General features: G+C 36.8%; 1 protein-coding gene across 4 annotated transcripts in view; it reads left to right on the forward strand.

Moving 5' to 3' along the window:
* The window catches only part of LOC131149785 (structural maintenance of chromosomes protein 3), a 107,628-nt gene extending 80,205 nt beyond the window's left edge, over positions 1–27,423 (forward strand). For all 4 annotated transcript variants that reach the window (XM_058100532.1, XM_058100534.1, XM_058100533.1 and 1 more), the window contains 15 exons: positions 4,596–4,732; positions 4,888–5,089; positions 9,269–9,356; positions 9,426–9,573; positions 14,284–14,437; positions 14,544–14,735; positions 14,831–15,014; positions 15,097–15,167; positions 15,246–15,397; positions 15,887–16,055; positions 16,170–16,316; positions 22,372–22,470; positions 22,724–22,898; positions 26,777–26,968; positions 27,057–27,423. In XM_058100532.1, the coding sequence (XP_057956515.1) occupies positions 4,596–4,732; positions 4,888–5,089; positions 9,269–9,356; positions 9,426–9,573; positions 14,284–14,437; positions 14,544–14,735; positions 14,831–15,014; positions 15,097–15,167; positions 15,246–15,397; positions 15,887–16,055; positions 16,170–16,316; positions 22,372–22,470; positions 22,724–22,898; positions 26,777–26,967 (2,109 nt within the window). In that variant the 3' untranslated portion in view covers position 26,968; positions 27,057–27,423. The remainder of the gene's footprint in view (positions 1–4,595; positions 4,733–4,887; positions 5,090–9,268; positions 9,357–9,425; positions 9,574–14,283; positions 14,438–14,543; positions 14,736–14,830; positions 15,015–15,096; positions 15,168–15,245; positions 15,398–15,886; positions 16,056–16,169; positions 16,317–22,371; positions 22,471–22,723; positions 22,899–26,776; positions 26,969–27,056) is intronic.
* The last annotated feature ends 443 nt before the right edge of the window (positions 27,424–27,866 follow it).

Here is a 27,866-nt window from a genome sequence, read left to right on the forward strand (position 1 = left end):
TACCATTACATGAGAGTACAAACTCCATTGTTGAAAACACCAATTTCTAAAAGGATGGGAGAAAATTCCCTTTGCCATCAGCTAGAACCTGATTGAGGGAGGATATGTTGCAAAGCTTTCAGCAGTCCTGTAGGAAAATTTAAGCTCAGCTCGGGGTTTGGAGGTGCGGTTTTGATTAGAATAAGGTAAAAAAATTGCCCTATTGGAAGGTGAAGCTTTGGAGTATGAAGGGGAAGATCTTAGCCTTGTGTCGTCAAACAATGAAGTGCACCTTTTTTGATAGCCTTCGTAGGAAGACTAATGTTTAGGATCTCCACCGATGCATAGATTTGGAGAGACATTGGGGGTTCCATCTTCTAAAATATCTTGCGAGTCTTCCTTCTAGGGTGTTGAAAATTCTGACATGGTCCTCTCTTTTGAGAACCATAGCTCAAGAGTTCCCTTAACCCATGTTTCTTTAGTTGTAAATTTGGGGTCTTCAACCATACCTAATTCATTTCTCAGTTTGACTTATTGTCATCTAGGACACAATGTTCTAGAGGATGTGATAGTTTTGCCATTGTTACGAGTATTCCATGTGTTTTGTTGGTATCTTAGAATAACTTGAATACATAATGCTCCCATTAGCTCCTTTATTTTCTATAAGGGACTTATTTCTTCGTGGGATTTCCATTTCCTTAGGAATCTTAATGAAAGAGAGGTCGATGAGCTCAGTATCTATTTCCTTGTTGGATCAGCATATTCCCTCTTTTAGCAAGGACGAGAGTGTGTGCTGGATGACCCCTCAGGTATGTTTACTTCCAAATCTTTCCTCTCTCGCCTTCTGAAAGCTCACACCCCTAACCTTTTTCCTTGGAATCACATTGTTTGGAGGGCTAAGTTGCCAAGGAAGATTCATGCTTTTGTCTTGATGGAAGGATTAACACGCATGATTTACTTCAGAGGAGAAGGCCCTATAAGGCTCTCAGTCCTGACATGTGTATCATGTGTTGTGAAGCAAAGAATTGAATGGTCATATTTTTCGTGCATTGCTTTTTTTTAATTGGCAGGGGAAGGGTGGGTAGCTCTAGGAAAGGTGGGAGATTTTCTATTGGTTAACTTCAGGTTTGGAAAGAACAAGAATGGCAGAGCTCTTTGTAATGCAGCTGTTTTTGCCATCTTATGGACCTTGTGGATTGAGAGAAGTGCTAGGAATTTTAAAGTCAATCAACCTGCTAACAGCTTTTATGGGATGGAGTGTCTTCCCTAGCCTTCTTGTGGATGCACTTTTTTGGATTATTTTGGGGTTTTGTCAGTCTGACCTCATGAGAGATTGGAGGACAGCATTTTTGTTATGGATACTTATATTGTGTTTTCTGTTTTCCTGTTCTTTCTTTGCTGTATTACAGTTTTTTTGCTTCCCTAGTTTTCTGGGGCGGACTTTTTCCTTGTCCGCTAAATGATGTCTCTGATTTGCAGTTTTAATAATATTATCTTCTTATTCTATTTAAAAAAAAAAAAAACTGATTGTAATCCATTCCCAAATCCAGTTTAAACTCAATCGCTTCTCTTTCATCCAATGGACATCCTCCACAATCTCATTAGCTACTAGGATGGCATCCACAATCTGTCTACCCGCTTCTGCTCCCCACAAAAGCACCTTGGATGTCAAAAATGGCATCGCCTAACGGCTAAGACTAACATCTGAATGGAATTGATATTGGAATGGAATCAACATATGAATACCATTACTACGTTTGGATATTCACACGGAATGACTATGGTAATGGAATGAAAGATATGATATTTTCCAAAAATACCCTTTACTATCAAAATTTTAATTATGATTACTACATTTTGATTTAAATTTTTGAAATAAACAAATCTATCTTTAAATATAGTTTTAAATAAATAAATTTATTTTTAAATAAATACATTTTTTTTTTTTAAAAATCTGTTTTAAACAAAAATCTTCTTTCATTGAAGAAGATGATGGAACTTTAGCTCGAGGATGGATCAACCATGGTGATGATGCAAGCTTCGGCAGCCAAGGTAGTGATGTTTTGTGGCGGCGAGGGCCAAGTTCTCAAACAATGAGGCTTGATCTGCAATCTAGGGCACGACTTCGGCATCCTCAACCTTGGTGGTGATGGAGCTTATGGTGAGGCCATGGATGGTGGTGGCAGCATCAGCGATGGCGGAGCAGAGGTCACTAGAGCAGAGGAGGAGAAGAAGATTGGGGGTATTATAGGAATGCCGACCTTGATGGTGATGGAGCATATGGTGAGGCCATGGACAGCGGCGAAGTACAGCTAGGCCATGGACGGCGAAGCCGTGGATGGTGGTGGCAGCATCAGCGATGGCGGAGTAGAGGTCACTAGAGCGGAGGAGGAAGAGAAGGAGAATAAGATTGGGGATATTATGGCAATGTCTTTGATTCCACGGAATGAGAAATGATTCCAGTCCATTTGGGCAGGAATCACCATTCCCTCAAATGATGGAATCACCATTCCGGGTGGAATCTTATTCCACCCTTCATTCTGCAAACCAAACTCAGGAATGCTATTCCATTCCTAAAGTTTGATTCCATTCCTGGTGCGATTCTGCAAACCAAACGGGGGGTAAATTCAGACTATCTACTTGAACTTTATCAATAATCTTATATGCACTAGTAACTAGACCAATTAGTTGAAAGTGGGCAACCCTAATAGATCATCTCTTCTTAGGCAACAAAGTGATGAAAAATTTCTCTTCTATCCTGCTGTGTGATAGTGACTGTAGAACGTCACCATGGGAGAGGATTAGTGGGAAAACGATGACAATATGAAAAGAGGGGAGAGAAAGGAGAGGGAGATGGTTCATCATTTGGGGCTATGTTGTGCTTTGAAGCAAACAGTTTAGTTGCTTATTACACAGTTGTGGTGTAGTTAAGATTGCATTAAATATTGCACTAAGGTAGCCTACTTTTTCAGTCTCTTTTATCTAATATTCCTTCTATTTCTTTCTGTTTTTCTTTGTTGGATACACTTGAGGGGTTAACTTTTTTTAGGGTTCCTGATTGTGTTCCTTTGCAGTCCAATATGCCACAAGTACCATGAATTTTTTTTTTTTTGGGGGGGGGGGGGGGGGGGGGGGGAGGTGACCACCCTGTACCATGGTCCCAAGGTGGTGGTAGGAATCCTCGTATATTTGGGCTGGAGTAGATAATGTTGTGTCATTTGCATTTATGATGGTTGTGATTTTTGCAGAGTGCCATTTTAGACTTTATTTTTGAATGATAATACTATTGTTCATGTTCTTTCCATGTTTGTGCAAGATTCTGCTTCATATGTACGCAGTACACTTGCTCGTCATTTGTGTACTTCATAAACAATATTTTCTGTCTTTGTTGACTATTGGCTGCTGCTGAGGGTTGAGGATTTTTTAAGGAACTTGTTTAGTTGTGCAAAACAATTTTTCATTTCTAGATTTCAAAATAAAAGTTAGCGAACTTTTTTGTAATTCTTTGAAAAACTAAAATAGAAAATTAAAACTGTTCTCTACAGCTAAATAGTCCTGACTGCATAGATTTTATTCTCTCCTATATATATATATATATATATATATATATATATATATATTTTTAACAAAGTTGATTTTTTAGAAATAAAAGCACTGAATAGTTAAAATTTGATTAAATATTGATAAAATTAAAAGAAATCAAAACCAATGAGTGTGCGTACATATTGAATAAGATGACATTCAGGTCAGTATTACTTCCATTCAATACCTATTCATACACACACACACACACACATGCACGCACGCACATATTGATAGAAAAATAAGAGATATCAGTACAAGGAGAAGAATTTACAGAGAGGAGAATAAGACATCTCCCAAAAGAATTCTGGAAAAATCCAGAAAAAGAAAGAAACTAAAAACACAAAAATACTTTGAAATATCAATTAAAAAATTCCTCCAATCTTGCTGAATTTCTGTAAAGCTCGCTCCCTTAAAGCATCCAGAGCCAACGCACCATAAAGAAACCAAATAATGGATCTTATCCCAAATCAGTTGTCTGCTCAATTTTATCCCTGAAAATATCTGTGCATTTCGCTCCAACCATAAACCCCGCAGCACTGCAAAAACTTCACTTTTCCACAGAAGAGTCCTACCTTTTTTCTTTCTGAGACCCTCAAAAGAGTGAGCCAACATTCCATCCACTGTCGCTGGACAAACCCAAGCTTCTCCCAACACACCAAATAAATTATTCCACATGCTCTAAGCAAAATCAAAATGTAGGAACAAATGAGAAGCCAACACAGAATTCAAATAACAAAGCACACAAACATCTGGAGATAAGGCCTTCAAAGGTTTCATTAATTTGCAACAGATTAATGTTGATTCTATAAAGCTCAAGGGGCCAAATGAAAGCCTTAATCTTTGGGGAAGCTTTAGCATTCCAAATACATAAAAATAAAGAAAAACAAGAGTTGGAACCAGTGGTGGAGGGTATATTACTGATGAATCTTCTATGAGCAGAAGTGCATGATATTTTGTCTGAATACTTGCTCTGGTGACTGCCGTTTTTTTGCATTGTTGTCAATCTATTATTCCTTGTATAAATTTGTCAGGATGTTAGGAGGGGATTGAGTTCTGTTCGGAGATACTGCAATGAACACAAAGAAACTGGTGTATTTGGTCCAATATTTGAACTGCTTGATTGTGACGAAAAGTTTTTCACTGCAGTTGAAGTTACTGCTGGAAACAGGTAAAAATCTTTCACGGGCTTTTTTTGCACAAAATTGCATATATTTGCAATATAAGTACAATTCACTTTTCTTAGTTTCTGAAGTCTGGTGATCTCTTATTTTATGTGCATTTTATGCTTGAAATTTTATTTTAAGATTTTTATTCTGTTTACAGCCTATTTCATGTGGTGGTTGAAACTGATGAAGTATCTGCAAGGATAATTAGATACCTTAATTCTTCGAAAGGAGGAAGAGTTACATTTATACCACTTAACAGGGTTCGGGCTCCACATGTAAATTATCCTCAAAGCTCTGATGTGATACCTCTGTTGAAGAAATTGAAGTTTTCTCCCACTTATACTCCAGCATTTGCACAGGTTATCTTCTGTGCGAGGTTTTTTTTTTCCCAGTTGAAGTATTGAACAAATTCTTTTTGGATTTATATTTATATTTTTCCCAGTGTGAGTTTTTGTGGTTTCTCTGAAGTTTTTGAGGGGATGCTTTTTTGTGAAGCTATGCAGATAATCTGTGATATATTACTTTCTGTGCTGCCTTAGTTTGTGGAGATTAAGTTTTGACATTCCATCTGTTTTAGTAACACTTTTGAGATATTGTCTGGTAGAGTTAATTCATTATGTTTCATAATCAAGCTTCTATTGGTTTTTAGATTTGGTAGGCTAAAGAGGTGTTTTTGGAACTTTTGATTTATGTTGACAATTGATTGAAATTTGAAGATTCTCTTGGAAATGAACATTGAAGGAGGCAGTATTTTCTTGTCAAATATAGAGTTGAAAATGAAGACTGAATTATTTGTATAGGGATCTTTTGGCATAATTATGTTATTGGATAATTATTAACTTAACCATAGAATCTTGTTTTGGGAAAAATGCATTGCAATAAAATGGAACAAGCCCTTTTTTTCAGTTTTTTTAGTATGGTGAAATGGGTTCATTTTGTAAAAAAATTGAACTTGAGTTTCCTTCATTGTTATTTTCTCAATATTGATAAAGAGGCCTTTTATGTTAAAATATTTTCTTCAACTTATTTATTTTAGTTGAATATGCTGATTTTTGTTAGATGAGTTTGCTTATTAAATACTCAATTAAAGTGTTATCTTGCGGGTCAAAATGCTATGCTGTTTTTGGGAAGGTAAGGATGCTAAAATGCTGTGGAGACATGCTCTTGGGGCTGTGTTGTGAGGAATTTGGCTGGAAAGAAATGCTGGAGTTTTACAGGGGAGAGGTTATCAGTTGGGTTTATTTGGGACATGATTCGATGCTATGCTTCTCTTTGGGCTATAGTGCAGGCTGTTTCAAGGGTTTGCTTTTTTCAACATATTGCCAGAGACTTGAATGCTTTGTGAAGTTGATGTAGATTTTTGTTCTTTCATTTTCTGTTTAAGGATGAGTTGTTCTCCTCCTTTGCATCTTCTCATGCTTTTTAGTAAATTTTTTTATTTTTCTATAATATATATATTACAACTGTTTTTTCTTTTTCCTTTTCCAAAGAGGGTTGGTGGTTTGGCAGTGAAATTTCTTATGATAGCATATATTATTTATTGTCTTTTATTTTTTCGGGGAGGGGGTGTTAAATAGCTTTGGAAATTTATTGTAAAAAAGAAAAGAAAAGAAAAAAAAAAAAAAAGAGTTTTATGGAAGGAGATGATAGGATAGAAATATGTTTATGCTATGGGTTAGTGGTGGATCCAAGAAGGTTTGAGCTTGTATTTTGTAGGCCTTTGGAAAGTTATCACGCTCGTTTGTGTCACCTTGGGCCTTGGGTTGAAGAGATGCAATGGAGTGCAGTTTCTTGTAAGAAATTTTCATGATTGGGAGGTTGGAAAGTTACTGTTAGCAGTAACTTCTTGGAATGTGTACTACATTTTGCGTGGATTTTATTTTCAACTTTTCAGTTTGCAAGGAAACAAACAGACGATAAAATGACGTTGAAAATTTGTTGAAGAAATGAGGAAACTAAAATCACTGTTATTAAATTTAGCTGTTTGGAAATTTGGATGAAAATCATGAAACTAAAAAATTTTATAAGAAAAATAGGAACTAGTAGCAATGATTTTGGCATTTAGTGCATTTGGCACTATATGGTGACTGATAATTTATTTATGATAAATTTAAAATGCTTGCTTTATTGGAACTTTAACAACTTGTTGAGCTAGAACTTCATCAGAGTTACAAGTTGAAGTTGAGCTTTTAGTAATGCATGCATCTTGGGATTAAAATGAAGATTCGTATTGGCCATTGCACGCCAATTTTTCTCCGTCTTATTCAATATTTGGATTGCTACTGTGAACTTGAGAAATATTTATTGCAGAAAATGTAGGGTGCAAGTGTGCAACTACGACAAACGTAGCAGTCTTTGACATTCATAAAACTTTGACTTAGTTTTTAAATACTATGAAATATTTGGAAATGTTAATATATTATGTTGGATTTTTTTTTTTTTCTATTTTAATTTTAGAAATGTGGGGATTTTATGAGGCTTGTTGGTGCCATGGCCATGGCCATTATTGTCCCTACCTTGTGCTTCTATCCATCTGTTAGTAAAATTTGTTGACCAAAATGTAGTTTGCAACTTGGATAACTATAAAAAGTATAAAGAGGCTAGAAAAGATGCAAAAAAGGCCGTTAGTGAAGCTAAATACGGATCATTTAATAGTTTATATGATAGATTAGACAGAAAAGAAGGGGAAAAAGATATATTTAAAATTGCTAAAGCTAGATAAAAGAAGAATAACGACTTGGGAAATATAAAATGTATAAAAAGTGAGGATGATATTGTCTTGGTTAAGGATGAAGACATAAAAGAAAGATGACGAAGTTACTTTAGTAAGTTGTTTAATGAAAACCAAATAAAAGACTTAAATTTAGATTTAACAAATGGGGAAAAGGCTAAAAATATGAGATTTATTCGCAAAATTAGAGTTAACAAAGTTAATTTTGCACTAAAAAAATGAAAAATGGGAAAGCTATAGGACCGGATAACATCCCAATTGAAGTTTGGAAATGCTTAGGTGCTAATGGAATTATATGGTGAACTAATTTATTTAATACAATTATAAAAATTAAGAAAATGTCATATGATGGAGGAAAAACACTTTAATACCTATATACAAAAATAAAGGAGATATTTAAAATTGTAATAACTATCATGAAATTAAACTTATGAGTCATACGATGAAACTATGGGAAAGGGTAGTTGAACAAAGATTAAGACTAGAAACGAAGGTCTCAGAAAATCAATTTGGTTTTATGTTTTGGAGATCTACCACAGAAGTTATATATCTTTTAAGAAGATTGATGGAAAAGTTTAGAGAAAAGAAGATGAACTTGCATATGGTATTTATTGACATAGAGAAAGCATATGATAGGGTACCTAGGGAAGTTCTATGGTGGGCTTTAGAAAAAAATGGTGTATGTAGTAGGTGTACTGATGTCATTAAGGATATGTATGATAGAATAATGACTAGTGTAAGGACTATAGATGGAGAAACTAGAGCATTTCCAATTATCATAGTTGTACATTAAGGATCTACTTTGAGCTCTTATCTTTTTGCTTTAGTGATGGACCAACTGACTAAAAGTATTCAAAATGAGGTTCCATGGTGTTCGTTGTTTGCAAATGATATTGTATTGATTGATGAAATTAGGGCGGCGAAGAGGTTGAGTTAGAATTATGGAGAGAAGCTTTAAAATTTAGAGGCTTTAGGACAAGTAGAAATAAGACAAAATATATGAAATGTAATTTCAGTAATGGTAGGAGGAATATTGGAGACAAAGTTAAACTTGATGATGAAGAAATAAATAACACTTGTAGATTTCGATACTTTGGATCTATTATGCAAGTTAAAGGAGAAATTCAAGATGATGTCATGCATAGAGTTAAAGCAGGTTGGGTAAAATGGAGAAGTGCTTCAAGTGTGCTTTGTGATCATAGAAGACCCTTAAAATTAAAAGTTATTTTTTTATCGGACGACTATTAAACCAACTATGCTATATGGGTCGGACTGTTAGGCGATGAAGAAATAGAATATCCAAAAAGTAAAAGTTTCCGAGATGAGAATGCTTAGATGGATGAGTGGTATAACACTAAAAGATAAATTAAAGAATGAACATATTCACGGTAAGTTAGGTGTTAACTCGTATAGAAGATAAGATAAGAAAGGGACGACTCAGATGGTATGGACACTTGGAACGTAAGCCACATAGTGCGCTAGTGAGGAAGAGTGAGTTAGTTACTGTAGGGGGCAGTAGGAGCAGGGGTGGACCTAAAACAACTTGGAATGAGATAGTGAGTAAGGATTTAATAGCCCTGAAAAAAAGGCCAAAATAAAAAATATTGTCCATCCATCCTTTCTTGACCATATACCAAACATAAAAATCTTTTACCAAGAATATAAGGGTCCCAGTGGCAGTCCCGTTAATTCTTTTGTTCTTCTAACAGTATTAAAAAAATAATTAGTTGGTGTTGGTGAGTTATAAACAGTTAACATTTTTCGCTTCCCACAATGCCTTTATTATTGAATGCCTCCCTTTTGTTAGGTGTTTGCTAGAACAGTAGTTTGTCGAGATTTGGATGTGGCTACAAGGGTTGCTCGCACTGATGGGCTGGATTGCATCACATTGGAAGGTTAGCATTTTCCTAACAACTTTCATTTGTTCTTCTAAAAGTTGATAAGCTGACCATTCTTCCCAACAGGTGATCAAGTAAGCAAGAAAGGGGGTATGACGGGGGGTTTCTATGATTTTAGGCGCTCAAAACTGAAGTTTATGAACATGATTAGGCAGAATACGAAGTCTATTGACATGAAGTATGGGGATCTGGACAAAGTCAGATCTGATCTTCAACATATCCTTTTCTTTGATATTTTTGAGACATCTCCAGTATTACAGCTTCAAGCAGTTCTCTTTTCAGTTTTTCCCTATTTTAGTGATTTATTTGTTTGTTGTTTATTGTAGTTTTCATGCTCTTGTAAATATAGATGGGCCATGGTGTATTATCTATATTGGTTCCTTGTTTGCATCATTGGTCGTATGTGATGTCTTTTCTTATGTTGCTTTTTGCATTTTGATGTTATAAGTCTAGTTTCAATTATTATTGGTACAAATCTCTGACGAATGGAACATCAGGATCTTGGTACAGGCTGTGCGACAATGAGAATGTTGAATAGATCCTACATGGCTTTATTCGGTTTTAATGAAGGGTGCCATGGTTGCCAGGAGCGGTTTGAAACAGTTGGGGCTTCATTGGAAATGATCTGGGAAGAACTCTGAACGTTTGGCAAAAAGATGGGAAGGGGAGTGGATCTTGGGTTCTGGAGGGGGGGATAATTTTGTGGAAAATTTGAAAGAAGAGGCTTACCGTATTGTGCCAGATGTTAATGGGTGTATTCAAGTTAATAAGGAGAATTATCTATTGGGTATTCATGAAATTAAGGGGATGGGCCTATAACTAAGGTTGTTAATGAAAGTAAAAAACAGGTAGTAGGCAAAAGACATTCACCTCCCCTAAAATTTGCCAAAAAGCAACAGACCTCCCCTCAAAAAACTTGTCTTTTTGCAAAATACAGGGTGAGTTTTGTGTCATTTTGGCAAACCTCGGGGGAGGTCCTTAGAATTCTTGAAACCTTATGGGAGGTCCCTGGAATTTTTGAAACTTCAGGCGAGGTCAGTGTCTTTTGCCCTTAAATATTATAATTGTGCTAATATTGGGTCTAAAGGAGTCCAAAGTGTTTGAGAGTCTGGGACTGGTAATTCCTTGTCCTGACTTCTCAAACTACATCTTTCGAGTGAAGCAAATAATTTGATCGAGTTGAGGTATTAATAGGTACTCTTGCCTTTCCTCATGTGAGTGTCAAAAGATCATGTGGTTTGAGAAGTTAGGATGAGGATTAGTGGTGATGGTGACTGCTCGAATGACGAGTGAGGGTATTAATAGGTAGTCTTGCCTTTCCTCATGTGAGCATCAAAAGATCATGTGGTTTGAGGAGTCAGGATGAGGATCAGAGGTGATGGTGACTGCTCCAATGACGAGTGAGGGATTTCTGATGTCCTTCAATGAAGGGTTTCACTGGTAGCACAAAGTTTATTGACTGGTTTGGGATGTCAATACAGTTGTCTATTGGCATTTACTTTGGGGTTTGGGTTTTGATTTGTGAAAGAATATGTAGATAGTGTGGGTTTGGGGCTAATAAAAAAATCTGGAAGTTGTTGGGCCTTAGCTGGTATTCAAATGAAGAGTATGGGTTTTAATCCAAGAGGGTTTCGCATTTGGTTGTGATCAGGTGGGTTGGGTTGGCAGCATCTGATGGTGAAGGCAGAGGCAATGGTGTGGCAGTGTTGCACAATGGTAGCTCTGATACAAAGTGATGAGCATCAAACACCCAAAAACACAAAGGATAAATCCCTAATTCTCAATTCTCAATTTCAATTCCAAAAACTGAATCACAAAATTGGTTACACTATTGTAAATAATAAATCCATAAAAATTTACTTTCTGTAAATAAAACAATCATGCGTTCTGAGTAAATTTTCTCAAAAATTGAAACCAATAAAAACTATAAGCTAAAATTTCTGAATTTTCCTTAATTAAGAGTAATGCTAGTTGGTCCCCTTTTCTATAATTTACTGCCAGTGTAGAAAATATAACAATCTCTTCCACTCTTGGTACAGAGTGCTTTAATTTTTACCAACTTTTCTCTTTCCATTTTAGTTTCTTTTATCTCAGTTCTGAAAGACTTGAGATTTAGCTGGAGACTTGACTGGTTTCTTCTTTTGTTTTTCTTGGGTTTCTCCTTCTAACTTATTAGGTGTTCATGGGTTTTTCCTCCATGTTCCTTTATATTGATAGAGATTTTTTTTTTTATTACATAGGGAACAAAAAACTTTTAAATTTTGTAGTTAAAAGCTTGAAGTTGAGGAAGAACCTTTGAGCAATGTTGAATTGGTTGAGAAGCTCGATTTTTTCCTTTTTCTTAGCAAATCTTAGTTGCTTCTTCCTGAGGTAATGTGCAATCAATTGTATGTTTAATTTTTTTTTACATCACTAAATGATCGCATACGCTGTCGTGGTTGCGCTGTATGAGATTAAGAGGGAAGTGCGCTGGTTCTTTCTTGGTAGAAGATTCTACTGTGCTCCAAGTGACTCTGAATAGATTAAGGGAATAGTGGAAGTGGATTAGTGGATTAGATTCTTAGTTCCATTAGATATTCTACATATTTATTTTGTTCAGAATGAAAATGTTTTATTATTTTTTATTATATCATTGGTTTACTACTTTTCATATCACTGGCCATGATAAATTTACTTTCATTTTCAGGGAGTACTGAGATGGATTTAAGTGATTTCTATCTGCCTTTTTCCTGTATTTTTTCTGCTTGTTTATTCCTAGTATGTGGTTAATGAATAGAATATTGATTTGCTGAATGAACCAAAAAAATAAAGGAATTGTGATAATAGTTTACTCTGATGAATGATGACTACTTTTATGATAGAAAATTCGATTTATTGAGAATTTTTACTGGATTAACAGGAAGAGAAAGAAACATATGCATTTATATCGTATGTTTTGGATGACTGATGTTTTATGTTGAAAACTTAAAATTTTTTCTTACTTCATGTGTGTATGTATTTTATATATATTGATAATAAAAAAATTGTATTAATAAGGGAGGAGAGAGTAGAACCTGAAAGAGGACGCGAAATTGTGAGGAAAAGACTGAACAAAAGAAAAACCAAAGAAACTAATCTGAAAAACTAGATTAGAAAGTCCCTCTTTAACCCTTCCATCATAATTCAACAGACACTGCATATTAGCTAATTCCCACTGACCTTACTTCATTTTTCTTTTATTCCCACCCAAACGAACTTTCTTAAGTCTAGGATTAAACAGCTACAAGCCCATCTTGTTCAGCAATTGATGAGCTTTTAACTCCTTCCTGATTATCTCCTCCATAGGGCAAAATCCTGTACTTTGCTGCTCTTCAGCCATTCCATCGTCCTCAATGATAGGAATGCCCTCCAAACCTTCCAACAAAGATGGGGGTACATACAATAAATCCCCAAGTAAATTAGACGAATCAAAAGCATAGAAGATCTTGGGCTTGCAAGGATGGTTTGGACTCCAACTATGTCATGCAGCTTTTATGGGACAAAACCATGATGCCAGTGGGCTAAAACCGGTAATTCCTCACCAGAGTTGGGCTGAGACTATTACATTTGGTATCAGAACCACCCTAGGGGTACTATCATCTGGGTGGATCCTACATAGACGTATAGGTCCTAGACAAAAGTGTCAGCCACTCTGACAAGGGCATTGGAGATTGGACCGGAGAGCCTCTCATGATCTCGCATTGGACATGTATTAGGGAGATATTTGGCTTGTAAGGATGGTACATGCTTCAAGGTGCCTTTTATAGGACAAAATCATGAGATTAGTGGGCCAAAGCGGACAATACCTCAGTGAAGTTGGTCCAAGACCATTACACATAGCACTGTTGTTCCTAAAACTCATCCAGAAACGAACCACCATAATGATCAACTGACTAGGGTCATCACTATCACTCTCTGACATGTCACCCCGTTTTTCTTCTCATTCCCTTTGCTAACCTTCTCATCTGTATCCCCATTCTGACCACTCAAAGATTCCACAGTAGACAAACTTCCTTCAGAATTTCTGGCAAATTTTTTCGTTTTCCCATTAGAATCATATCACTTGGATTCAAAAACTTTGTCCATGTGCACACCTGCCTGCCCAGCCTGCCAATGGACATAAACCTTATTACCGCCAGCATTTTTGGAAGCCCCTCCCTTAGAAAAGTACCCGTATCCCCTGTATCATCGCCTTTATGCCGAATATCCTCCACCCCCCGTCTCTAATCCTTGTCAATCCAACACCCCCACCATTCTCCAATGGATGTTTTCTGATCTCGGCGTGCAGCAGTCTTTTCCAACTGAAGACGCTGACACATCATCCAGCCCCCCACACTTGTCTGAACATTGCTATTCTAATCTTGCTTACACCCTGTCGCATGCAAGAATGTATTCTTCCAGATTGGATCCCCAATCCCTGCACAATACACCCATTCTGCTTACTAAGCCAAATATTGGTTCCAACATTCCTCTAAAGTAAATTAGAATATGGGGCCTTATTCAGTCACCCATTAAATTCTAAAGAAGTCTTGGCTTGGCCCTTCAAAACCACCCCATAATCCATATTAGCTTCAATATTAACTGTCCTTTTAATCCCTGTACACTTGATTGCACCATGTCCCAACTGAGCTGGCTTTTCAGCCCACTGCAAATCAAAAGTAATATCAGAACTAGCATCAGCCCTCTTAAATCATATATATATTTCCGTAAACTATTTATATGCGGGAGCTTTGCGCACCAGGCTACCCCTTTTATATATATTTCTTTATTGCTGTGTCTCTTTTTTGAATTTGTCTGTGTTGCATATACCATATCTTCTGTCTCCATTCTTTGCAGTGATGAATCTACTATTAAAGTTCTTTACAGTATCTGAATCGTTGCTCTCTGTTTTTACTTAATATTTCCCACATATAGACCAAAAGATTACGGAACTCGTTGCAGAGCAGCAGAAAATTGATGCCAAGCAGGCTCATGACAGATCAGAACTAGAGCAGCTTAAGCGGGAAATTGCAAATGCTAATAAGCAGAGACAGTCCATTGCAAAAGCTATAGAAAATAAGGTTTTCTAAGAGCAGTGTATTATGTTCTGTTCTTGTACGGAGCACTGTATTTTCCAGTAGCCTGTAAATAGTGCAGTTGTTCTTAGACAACAATTCTTGTTTGTAGGAAAGGTTGCTTGCGAATGTTCGGACTCAAATTGATCAGCTTAAAATTAGTATGGGTATGAAACAGGCTGAAATGGGCACTGAACTTATTGATCACTTAACGCCAAAGGAAAAAAATCTTCTGTCGCGGTTGAACCCTGAGATAACAGATTTGAAAGAGAAACTTATGGCCTGCAAGACAGATCGGATTGAGGTTAATTAAATGACTTCTATTGGAGCCGATGCGGTGCTTAGAATGTATTAACTATGGCATACTAATTTTTCACTTGCACTTTCCCTAATGTGCAGGCCGAAACAAGGAAACAGGAGCTTGAGTCGAATCTAAATAACAACCTTGTAAGGCGGAAACATGAGTTGGAGGCTGTAGTCATGTCAGCGGAGACTGAAACATCGCATGGTGAAACTGAATTGAAGAGGCAGGAGCTGAAGGATGCAAAGATATTGGTTGAAGATGCAGTACAGCGGCTTAAAAGTGGGTACTTAAGTTGTGCCACATGATTTTCAAAGCACAGAAATACTAATATTTGATTGTTTGTTTTGACTGCTCTTCGCAGGAGTTTCTGAAGATATCGATGAACGGAATAAACAGCTCAAGAAGATTGAAGATGAAAAATTTAAATTGAAGGTAACGTGTTATTTGGTTTAAACATTTTAATCATTACTGTGTGGTGCTGCTGGCTAAGATTCTTGCCTGTAATTGCAGACTTTGGAAGACAACTATGAGAAGACGCTTCAGGATGAAGCAAAAGAACTGGAACAACTATTAAGTAAAAGAAATATTCTTCTTGCAAAACAGGAAGAATACTCAAAGAAAATCAGGGAGCTGGGCCCTTTGTCGTTCGATGCCTTTGAAACGTATTAATTTTTTACTCAATTTTGTATCTTCTTCATTTCATTGGATTGGTTACTGATTTTTTTTCAGCCTCTTACTGATCTTGGTTTATAAATGTTACTGAATTTCTGGGCCCTGATGGTATTGTGCATTTATGTAATGCTCACGCTATGCGTTTCTGTTATTTGGCAAATCTTTTGGTGCAAATCTACAATATATGCAGTTGATTGCCTTGATACTGTGTTGACTATTACTGTGTATTAAATTGTGGAGCTTCATGAGAGGAAGTATAATGGCAATGTTAGTAAGGGAAGGGGTTGTGAAAAAAATGATTCTATTGAGAGAACTGTTAATAGTCAATATCATTGTAGGAGATATAGAATAAATTATTATTGACAAATATTACCTTTCGTGCTCTGACTTAGGTTCTCTTTGCATGTTCGCGTCTTACAGCTTAGATTCTTTTTGCGTAATAGTTAGTTTTTTGTTCTTTTTTCTAATGCAAATTATAGGTATAAGCGGAAGAGCATCAAAGAACTGCATAAAATGCTTCACAAGTGCAATGAACAACTACAAAAGTTCAGCCATGTAAACAAGAAGGCACTTGATCAATATGTCAATTTCACAGAGCAACGAGAGGAACTCCAAAAAAGGCAAGCTGAACTGGATGCAGGCGATATGGTATTAGTTGGTTGAGATCCCTATATATTGAATTTTTTATAAGCTTATACTTGGAATTTGAAGGATCATATCTGTTGGATTGGCGTCTTAAGTTTACACTTTCTACTTGTACAGAAAATTAAAGAACTTATATCAGTTTTGGATCAACGGAAGGATGAGTCAATTGAGCGTACTTTTAAAGGCGTTGCAAGGCATTTTCGAGAAGTATTTTCTGAACTTGTTCAGGGTGGCCATGGTTATTTGGTTATGATGAAGAAAAAGGTTTGTTTTATCCTTTTTCATATTTTCCTCACTCATTTTGCCAACCAATCTGGGTATTTGTAATCTGGATACCGGCATGCTTCTCAAATTCTAAGCATCAGTGCCGTATTAACAGAAATTATCTCATTTCTTTCGTTTGTTAATGCATGAAATAAACATCTCCTGTTTGATACTGGGACGTGCATATATTAATTTTGTGGGTATGCTGCATATGTTTTTGATGTGTACATGATGTGTAATTAATCAAATCACCATGGTTTAGTTAACCTTTTAATGAGTAATAGGAGCCTTTGGCCTGAGGTTTAATTATTTGTTTTGTTTTGTCACTGATTCCATCAATCCATCCCTTCTATTCCCTAATAATTGACAGGTTATATATGACTAAAGGCTAAAAGCAACCCCCCCCCCCCCCCCCTCCCTTTTTCCATTTTCTCCTATCAGTATTGTTAAATGTGATTTTCGTCTTTGCCATGATATAGACAATCCTAGACTTAACCTTGAGTTGATGTTCTATTTTGAGGGTGTAATGGTGACATCACATGGAAAGTATGGTAGGCTGGTTGAATCAATAAATGTGGGAAACAAAGTCTGACGTAGGCACAAAATGGACTACTTACGGAAAGGTGTCTTTGAGCTTGGTGCGGATCTCAGTTACTTTGGTGTGATCTAAGCTCCTGCAGTGGGTTCTTCCTATCCTATCGTCTTGGTTTCGACCTTTTGCCTGTACAAGTAGGAAGCACTTATATATGTCCAGGTAGGATGAATTCATTTTTTTTTTTTAAATGTGTTGGGGACAGACATGTCCTGACATGTGATTGTGATGGTCTGTGTTCAACATGGCTCGACAAAAGTAAAAATATTTTCTAGTAACTTCTTTCAATATCTTAATTTGCTTTAAAATCACTACAAAAGAAAGAGCATTTTTTATACGGAGAATGTTTTATTTGGCAATTACTATGTTTGAAACAAACAAATCCAAGGGAAACAATGTTTTGAATATTGTAACAATTAGATGCTACAAAGTGAGCTTTCTACTTCACTGTGATTTGAGGGAATAATTGGGCAATTAAAGTAGCATTCATTGCAATTTTTAATTCTATTTTGTATCTCTTTGTCTCTTTCCCTCTCCATGCAAATTCTTCTTAAACTCCATTCTCCAGTTGTAGCTCTTTGTTAGTGTGCCGCACACTTGGAATAAAACCAACTGATAAGTTCTAATATTTAGGTTTTTGTAGGGGTATAGTTCATGGCTTCATTGTTTTACTTGTAGAAGTTTCAATTGAGATTAATGCATGAATGAGCTCAAGAAATTCAAATGATAGGGAGGTGGAGGAGAGCTTTCTTCTTGCTTTCTTTGTTGGAGGACTGCTACCTGTCGAGCTGGAGGGATGTTTGTGTTTGGATTTTGATTCGTCAGGAGTTGTTTCTTGTAAAGCTTTTTATGATAATCTGTTGAGATCTAATATGTCCTGTTTCAGAATAGGAGTTTTTTGAAGGCATTGCTCCAAATGTTTATTTTTTGTGCTTTAAGAGTTCACAGACTGCTTCTCATCTCTTTTCACATTGCTCATTTACTTGGGCCATGTGGAGTAGGTTGTTTGTACTCTTAGGAGAAAACTGGGTTTGTCTAGAGATGGTGGAAGGTATTTTATCCATTTATTTTAGAGGTTTAGGGAAGGGTAAGGATGCTGCCCTTTTGTGGAGATTTTCTGTGTTTGCTGTTTTGTGGGGATTTGGTCGGAACAGGATGCCCGTATTTGATAGGGGTTGATTCTATCTTTGCTTTGGGAAAATATGTGTTATATGGCTTCTCTTTGGGCTTTTGCAGTGAGGTGTTTTAAGCAGGACAGTAAAGCCTTTGGCCTGTCAGTTCCAACATCTGGAAAACACATACGGGCAAAAATAGATTTCTTATTTCTTCTAATAACATATTTTCTTTTTTCTATCCAAAAATAGAAGTCCAGTCTTCTTTGTTTGGAAGGATATCTGAAGCTTTTTTCTAAATGTAAAAAGAGGATTCATGGTCTGTCAACATCTTAGATATACACTTAGAAGCACACATGCAATATCCTCTTTTTAACCAGGACATTCTACTTGTGCTGCAAAGATTTTTTAGTTAGTGAAGGACAAAAAGGAAGTATTCATTTTTTCTGTCATTATTTTGTGGATTCAAGTTGCAAGAGTGTTCAGAGGATTTTAACCAGAAGCACTAGGATCAGCAAGATAGAAACTTAGTCCATTTAGTGAACTCACTGGAGAATATGAGACCAGTAGAGCATCAAAGGACCTTGCGGTGGCAGGATCTTGTTTTGACGAACTCATATGGCTTATAAACTTGCACTCATTTGCAACTGTTGTAAGCATGTCCAAACTTGAGGATGATCAATCAGAGTATTCAATTGCAAAAAAATACAACAATAACAACAGAAAATTCAAGCCTTAAGTCCCATTAGGTGGGATCGGTTATATGAATCATTTTTTGCCAATTTGTGCAATCATGGGCCATTTCTTTTGACAAATTTAGGGCTATTAAATTCTTACTATTTCATTCCAAGTTATTTTAGGTTTACCCCTATCCCTTCTACTGCCTCCTATAGTAACTAAAAAAAAAGAAATTAAAATTAATTTTTTTAAAAAAAAAATCCTTGAAATTACTTCATGCAACGATGTTCTGATCCTTCTCTGCATTTTTTTGTTTGCATCTCCAGCCAGCCCCCACAAAGTATCCCATCATTGTCTAATGATAAATAGCTCAGTGCATTACCATTCCTCTGCATGGCCCTCCCTAGGCCCATATATACCAGTGGATGGACACAATCATCAGCCAGACTTAACAGTTCACTGTGAAATCCCCCACCCAGCTGTCGAGAATCTTTGAGATCTCCATGTTCCAAACTCCAAAGCACCACTGATCCAACACTCCTTCTGCAGTTCCTGTAGTAGGCAGTTGAATTTGTTCATGGTCACCTCCTCCCCACCACCGCCACCCACCAAATGCACACCACCATCACCACCAAAGAAAATTGAAAAGGAAAAAAAATATATTGGTTAATTGTCTATTTTCGAGCTTTCGATTTTTTGATGGTCGGCTCCACTTTCCATTATTTTGGAAAGCTTATTCACAATGCCCTTTTTCTGGAATTGTTCAGTTCCTGAACATTCTAATATATGATTTTCAGAGATTTCAATTATTTAGCGTCAGGCTGCCCATATACTCCACTCCCCCTTCACTTCTCCAATTTTATCATAAATGATGAAAAATTCTGCCCTTTTAATTCTATTTCACCCTGGTTTTATTACTGCCATTAGCTTCCATTTTGTTGTAACTCTTCTCATTTCTTCTTCTCCTTTCTATTTCCTCAAAAAAGAGCATTGGCTTAGTCCTCCAAACCTTGATATTCCTAATAGCTTGCTAACAGATTTTACCTCTTGCAGGGCCTATCCTGACACCTACTTCTGAGATTGGTATCTCACTGTAGCTGGCTGCACCCCTATCCCTGGTTGTAATGAATGCAGGCAACGATCTGGCAGTTCAAGAGCATTGGGAAGGAGCAGGCTGGTTCGCCGAAAAAGCTCCTTTGTGAGAAGGAAGTGTTTAAGGCCTTACGGAATGTTTTGGAGTTGGAGCTTCTGGTCTAGATGGATTAGCTATGGCCTTTTGAAAAAATAAATTGGAAAGTGGTTAAAATTGACTTAATTAACGTTTTATGTGAACTCCATTCTAGATGTGAATTAGTTGATAGCCTTTATGTAACTTGTGTGGCTTTGATGCCTAAGAAGCATGGGTCTGCAGATATCAGAATATACTATCCTACTGGTTTAGTTGGAAGCGTTTGTAGGCTTATTCCAGAGTCTTGGCCTCAAGACTTGAGAAAGTGATAGGGAAATTGGTCAGTCCTTTCAGAATGCTTTAGTGCAAGGATGATTGGTACTTGATGCCACCTTAATAGCGAACAAGAGGGTGGATGCTTTGTTCACAAATGGAAGGACGGGGTTAATGTCCAAACTGGACATGAAGAAAGCTTTTGACATGGTCTGTTAGAATTCCCTTCTTTATGTGATGGGAAAGATGACTTTTTGTGGGCTGTTCCTTTAAACCTTCAATATGTCTTGGTCCCTACTCCTCTTTATAGTTTGTCGTAGTCATGGAAGTCTTAGAAGTGGAAGAGAGACTTGCTTCTGCCTGATGACACCATTTTATTTTGCAGAACTGATGCTGATCAAAATTTTGATTCTTAAGATGCAATTTTGGAGCTGTCTCATTCTCATTTTGAATGTCAACCTAACGAGAGCAAACTGAGCCGATTCCTTTTGGAGTTGGAGAACAGGAACCTGTTTGGAAAATATTCTGGGTTGTAAAATTGGAAACCCTTCTTCCAGTTTACATAGGGCTGCTTTTGGAGCTAATTAATTTAAAGAAAACAGCAGTTTGGGGCACAATTATTGAAAATTTTGGATGGAAAGGATACATTTCGAACGGTGGGGAAGCTCACCCTCATCAAAAGTGCATTGTTGAATCTGAGAGTTTACTTCCCTCTTCCTGCCTCCTTTTTCAGTTGCGGAGCGATTGGAAGACGTGCAAAATAAGTAATGTCGGTGCAATTTACTAGAGAAGTTCAAATACCACATTAAGTGGATAGTAGTCAAGCAACCTCTTAGTTTAGGAGGTTTTGTAATCTGATTCCTCATAGATTGTGAAAAAGCTGCTGTTGGGAAGTGGCTTTGGTGATTTATGGTTGAGAAGGAGCATCTTTGGAGAAAATCTATTGTTGCAAATTATGGCCTGATTGGAATGTGTGGATCACTAAGAATATGTGATATGGAATGGGGCTTTGGAAATGGGTTAGAAAAGGCTGGGAGGAATTTTTGCAGCACGTGGAGTTTGGTTGACTATGGGTAGTTGGTATCTTTAGCCTTGTAGTTGATGTGGGGAAGCTCCCTTCATATTTGGTTGGCTATGGAAAGAAATGATCATGTCTTATATAATTTTTCAGATGATGAAATGGTTAAGGCAAGCTCAAGACAGGGAATTGGATTTTTTTTAAATTTCTTTAGATGGAGGTGAGTAACCAAGAATAAGATCGATGTAGGTAGTGAACAAAGTAAGATGGAGTTTATCTAAATGCCAAACAAAGATGTTTTAATGTGTATTCCTACTATAGAGAGATGGTAAAGGTTGATTGGATGATGGCAATTGCATTTTCCTTGGAAGGTAGTTTGGAAACATGGAGGCCCTACCAATGTTGCTTTCTTTGTCTGCACAGCAGCTAGGGAGAAACTTTTGACTGTTAACAATCCTCGAAAAAGGGGAAAATCTCATTCAACAGATATTATCTCTGCAAAGCTGATGCTGATCTGTGATCTATCGTCTTCTTGGCTGTAGGTGATCTAAGGTATCGTGGTATGTAGCTCTTTCCATTTTTGGGCATCTTATGGGTGATGGCTGATTCAATTTCTTGAGTATTGTGGGCTTGGTTGGGAATTAACATGTGCACAGAAAAGAGGAAAATTGTTAATTTAATCCCTCACTATCTTTTGGGTCCTGCAGAGAAAAAAAGGAATGTATAACATTTGAAGGAGAAAAAATTTCTAGCCTGAGGTTAGCTTCATACTTTTTGGACAATGGGGCTAATGTTGCTGATGAGAAGTTCCTTTTATGGGGAGTGGTTTTTTTTTTTAGGTAAATGATTTGGTACTTGGTTATGCACTCTCTTGCTGTGTCTTGATTTCCACCTCTATGCTGATTTTTTATTTTTTGAATTCTGGGATTGAAGTTAGTTTAAGTTGAATATTCAAAATTCTTATCTTGCTAAACTGCAGTGCTGATGTTCTCATTATCTTTGTTTATTTGCAATAAATAAAACTGTATTTGTCTTGCCCTTGCTAGTGTGTGTGAGCAGTAGTCTCTGCTTCTTTGGTTGTGCATCATTTTATTTATTTGTTATCTCTGTAATTCAACAGAATCTCAAGAATCTCTAGTTCATTTCCTAAAATTGTGTATTTCTTGCTATTTGTGAATCAAGTTTTTGTGTGGATTTCTTTTAAATTTCTACAGGATAGTGATCATGATGACGATGATAATGATGACGATGATGGGCCTCGTGAAAAAGATGGGGAGGGTAGGGTTGAGAAATACGTTGGTGTAAAAGTGAAGGCAAGTATCCTCTTTCAGAAGTATTTGTTTCCTTTTAAGTAATGCAGTCTACCAAAATGGTCCAATAATGATGAGTTCCCTGGTGAATTGTTTTTTAAATATTGATCACAATAGAGAACCATTGGATATTCTTGATTTTTTTTTTTTAAAAAAACAAAAAGATTTCTGCCTAGGAAATGCCATTGTTATTTCTGGTATTCAAATTTGTTCAAAATAATATCTACTCATTTGAAACTTTCTTCTTCTGTGGCAGGTTTCTTTTACTGGGCAAGGGGAGACACAATCGATGAAGCAACTGTCTGGAGGTCAGAAAACTGTTGTAGCTTTGACACTGATTTTTGCCATACAACGGTGTGATCCTGCTCCGTTCTATCTCTTTGATGAGATTGATGCTGCTCTAGATCCTCAGTACAGGACTGCTGTGGGAAGTATCCTTTCTCTTAGATTTGGTCTCTATCGGCGTCTTTGTGCGCAATGGTTTGCCTTATTTTTAACCTCCTCTTCCTTTCTTTTTGAGGCCTATTAGATGGTATCCTTAGTTGCATACATATATAGAAGTATTTGTTCATGTCTTTCAGGGGTATATACATCTAATTCTCTCTCTTTTTTTTAGTCAGTAAAAGTATGCATGTAGTGTAGGATGCGAAAATGGGGTTCTGCCCATTTGCAGTAGCTTTTTAGAGGACTGAAAATAAAAACTGAGCAAAAGCATAAATCAATAAGCTTTTAAACAAAAAAAAAATCAAGTGAAGGAGGAGAGTGCTTGAACCAAAAGCAGCATGCTTGATCATAATCCTTTAAAAGCATAAAAAAGAGAGAAAAATATTAACTGCATGATGTTTGTTTCCTTAAAAGACTACAATTCACTTGAAGGTCTCCCAAGCCTTCCTCCTCCTGTTCAATTCTGCTTCTCCAATAGACAGCGTGTCCTTCCTGTTCTTGGGCATAACTCCTGAAAGCCCAAACAAAAGCAAAGTTAAAACGCCACACCTCTAACAAACATACAAAGAAGTAGAAAAATGTTAACTGCATGATGTTTGTTTCCTTAAAAGACTACAATTCACTTGAATGGTCTCCCAAGCCTTCCTCCTCCTGTTCAATTCCGCTTCTCCAATAGACAGCGTGTCCTTCCTGTTCTTGGGCATAACTTCTGAAAGCCCAAACAAAAGCAAAGTTAAAACTCCACACCTCAAACAAACATACGAAGAAGTAGAAGTTGATCAAGAGTCTTATCCACTTGCTTATGCACGATTCACATAACTAACATTGATCAGTCTTCTATGCAGATATTCCTGTATTAGGATGGCTTCTCATGCTGCCGTTTAAACAAAAGAGTTCACTTTCAAGGGTGAGTAGGCTTTCCATGGAGAACTGGCTCCTTTCTTCACAGATATACAATGCAAGTTCTTCCCGGAGGAACCTTTACTACAAATTCTTTCCCACTCAATTGTATTACTGCTATCCTGCAGAATTTTGTAATGCTTCCAAGAATTTATCTGCCTTTTCAATCTCTCTGATGGGCTTTGTTGGGTTCCAAACGTCTCTCTTCCCTCTTTTTCATATGATCTCTCATCAATGCATCCTTGTTTGTGGCAATTCTATACAGCTCAGTCAACTGCAAACATGCCAAGATCTCTCCCTTCACAAATTAAACCTGATGTTCTTATAAAAATCTTATGCCCATAATTCCTTTTGAAATACCCACTCCCTGTGACATTCTGACTCGTCCTATTGACCAACCGTGGCTCCCTTCCCCATGCTTCCTAACCAGCACTCCTCCAAAAAGACTCCCTCTCCATGGTGAATCTCAGTAGCCATTTAGCTAGCAGTGTGCTGTTGAAGTCAAAATTGTATGAATCCTAGACCTATCTCCTTCACCTGTTTACATATAATGTTCAACTCGCCAAATAGAATTTTAAATCATCAATCAAATGACCCCACTGAAGTACTCTCTCTGGCTTTTCCAGTTTCTTTCTGTGGAGGCTGGAGTGATAAAAATGGACATAAAGTGCAGATTTGAGAGTGTTTATCAATGTAAACCTGATGGATGGTGATACTGCCTCTTCCAAGTGGCCAACCACCACTCTCCACCAAAATCCATACAATTGTGATTGGCACCCAGAGGCAGGTCTGAATACTTTAAAGGTAGAGGTTCAACCTACTACAGCAACAAGAAATCAAGCCTTTTGGCCCACAAGATGCAGTCAACTTCATAAATCCTTGTCGCCACTTTACCCGATCTTGGGCAATTTACCCCGACAATTAGAGGGCTGTTAAATCATTTGTTTCTCATTCCATTTTATTTTAGGTCTACCCCTTCCATTGCCACTAACAATAACCAGTTCACTCCTTATCACTGGTGCATTATTTGGCCTACATTGATGGGGCCTAAACAATCTCGACCACGCCTCCCATACCTTATCTTCTAAAGGTTCTATACCTAATGGCAAATATCTTCATTCCTTAAGTTACCTTTTAACATTATAGACTCATCTACCTTGGCAATCTCATTTCGAAAATTTTTTCTTTTTGGATACGTTGTTTCTAGTTCCCCAACATGCTTATCCATACAACATAGCTGGTCTTATAGTCATTATGTCAAACTTTACTTTTAAGGTTATTCTACGATGATGCAACACAACGGAAGCAATTCTCTATTTTACCCAACTTGCATTCAATCAAGACAATATCATTAGCAAACAACAAAATCCATGGAACCTCAGATTACTCCCTGTACATCCATCAATCACTAATGCAAAGAGATGAGGGCTTAAAGCAGATCCTTGATGTACACATGATTATAAATTTCCTCTACTCTGCCTATAATCCTAAAATTACTGACTATCAAACATATACTTAATGACAAGTAGAGATAACCTACAAGCCAAATTCTCTTCCAAGTCTTCTAAGGCTGTACCCCACTGGGATTTGTTTGCTCTTTTCCCAATCTTACTCTGATGTACATAATTGGTGTCTCCCTAATTTATTATGCTTCCAATTTTTTCTCCTTTTCTTCCTCATCCATTCTCTTTCCCAATTCATTTTCTTGCAGTGCCTCATTTCTTTATGTTAATTTGTCTGAATCATTTTGCCTGTATGACAGTGCTGGAACCATGGTTTTAAATAAAGGCCATCACGGCTGTAGTGGCCGTTACAGACCGTGACCGTTACGTAAACGCTACAGGACTGTTACACCCAAAAAAAAAAAAAAATTGTTTTTTACTTTTTCTCTCTTTCATATATCATTCTCAATATACCAAGTGGCAAGAGGGGGAGAAGATTATAATGAGGATGACAATGATACAAAATTTACTATTTCTTTAAATACTCACAATAGATGCATTAATTAACAATTTCAAAATACTAATTTGTTAGGAAAATATTTATTTTTGATAATATTAGTAATGTGATATTTACATTCTATATTTTTCAACTTCAACCTTCTTTCTTTATTAACTGTTTTATATTTATATTACTCGTATGTCTTATGTGTCTAATAGATTAGTGGAGTGTATAATGTATTTTGTTTTAGTAATACACATAAGAATTTATCACAAATAAGAACAATGAGAAGTATAAATACGCGCACACACATAATTTTCTATCAATGGTGGTTTAAAACAAATGTAAACTTGTTGCCCTTACCAAATAACTTAGTTACTCGAACTAAAGGATCCAAAATACACACTCTTTCTAAGAATGACAAAAAGCTTAAAACTTGCAAGTACGCTAATATGCACAAGGTTGTGCATGCTTCAAAAAAATCCACGGCCGTTACACCCGCTTCCCGTTATGTAACATCCGTTACTCCCGCTGCCCTTTACACCTGTTACTGTTATGTTACGCTACCCGCCACCGCGATTTAAAACCATGGCTGGAACTCCACTGGAAGGTTTAACATAAGCCACAGCTCCCTTCATGACTAGTCCATAGCTCCCCAACCCCACCAAACCAAAACAAATGCTGAATGTGTGTTGAATTATGCACAGTTGTTCCTACATGTGATTTATGTTGATTAGGAAGAAACAGTTCAATTGAGCTGCAGAATCTGTTCCGTTGGAGGGAATTACTGTCAAGTATAATATTGTGCAACACAAGCTGGCTTATGTTCCATTTTATGATGCCAAAACTAAATCTTCTGACCAATTCTGGCGGTGTCTGTTCGGCTTAGTCTGTTGCTCAGAACAATTTTCGACAACAGAGACAATGTGCAAATTTGGCCCACGTAACTTTTTGCACCGTCTTTAACATCCTTTGTTCTTATAATGTTTTTTGGCATAAGAAATTCCCTAACAATATATTCCAGACATGATCCGTCGGTTGGCAGACATGGCAAATACTCAGTTTATAACCACGACATTTAGGCCAGAGCTTGTGAAAGTTGCTGACAAAATATATGGCGTGACCCATAAAAATAGGGTCAGCCGCGTCAATGTTGTCTCCAAGGATGAAGCATTAGATTTTATTGAGCATGATCAGTCACATGATACAGATTAATGTTAGTACATCACTTTATTTCACATTGTTTTTTTTTTGTTGGTGCACTTCAGAACAAGTATGATGCAACAAGGTGATTTTTTTTACAGAAATTGAAGTGAAGTCTTAGCATGCCTTCGAGGTGCTCAAGTCTTCAATCAAAGTGGCTGAAAAGGAGCAGATGCGGGAAGTTAAAACACCCAGAACACACTGGACAACTGTTTCCTAAATCTTCTTGTAACATGTTCATTGTCACTATCATGTATAGCACAAACGCTGGATATATAGATCAAAGCTTTCCCTTTTGATGGACTCCTAACATAGTATGTGATCTAGATCTAGGTTAGCCAAGGGATGCTAAGATTGTGAGGTCCATAGTGATTCAACACAGATTAATGTTTACATTTTAACTTTGCTTTGTACACATGCGTTTCCTGATCTCTGCTACTTGAGTAATTTACCAAATCTTGGATGGTCTATTATGGGACTTGATTGGCATTTTTACAATTGATTTCTTGTGTAGGCAATGTTGGAACTTGTTTGGTTTAGTAATGGTATGGAATAAAGAAAGAATGAAAGAAATATGTTGGGAGTAGAGGATCTTCAATTCCAATTCATTTATACATATCGAACTTATATTTATGCAATTTTTGGCATGTTGAAATGGAGTATATTAGAAGTGGAATGGAATAAACAAGCGTATGCTGAAAGCATGAAGTAAAATGATCCATTTCATTTCATCATAGATTCACATACCAGACATTGCATCAGCATTGTTTTATTTTAATCTTTCCACCAAAAAAATGCTTTTGCTCATGTTTGGTACCTGTTTTGAATCTAATGTTCTGGAAGCTCATAAATTGTAGAATCTAGGTTTCTAGGGTTTGAATTTATGCATTCCACTCTGAATATATATATAT

Source organism: Malania oleifera, chromosome 2 (assembly GCF_029873635.1).
Source record: "Malania oleifera isolate guangnan ecotype guangnan chromosome 2, ASM2987363v1, whole genome shotgun sequence".
Classification (NCBI taxonomy): domain Eukaryota; kingdom Viridiplantae; phylum Streptophyta; class Magnoliopsida; order Santalales; family Ximeniaceae; genus Malania; species Malania oleifera.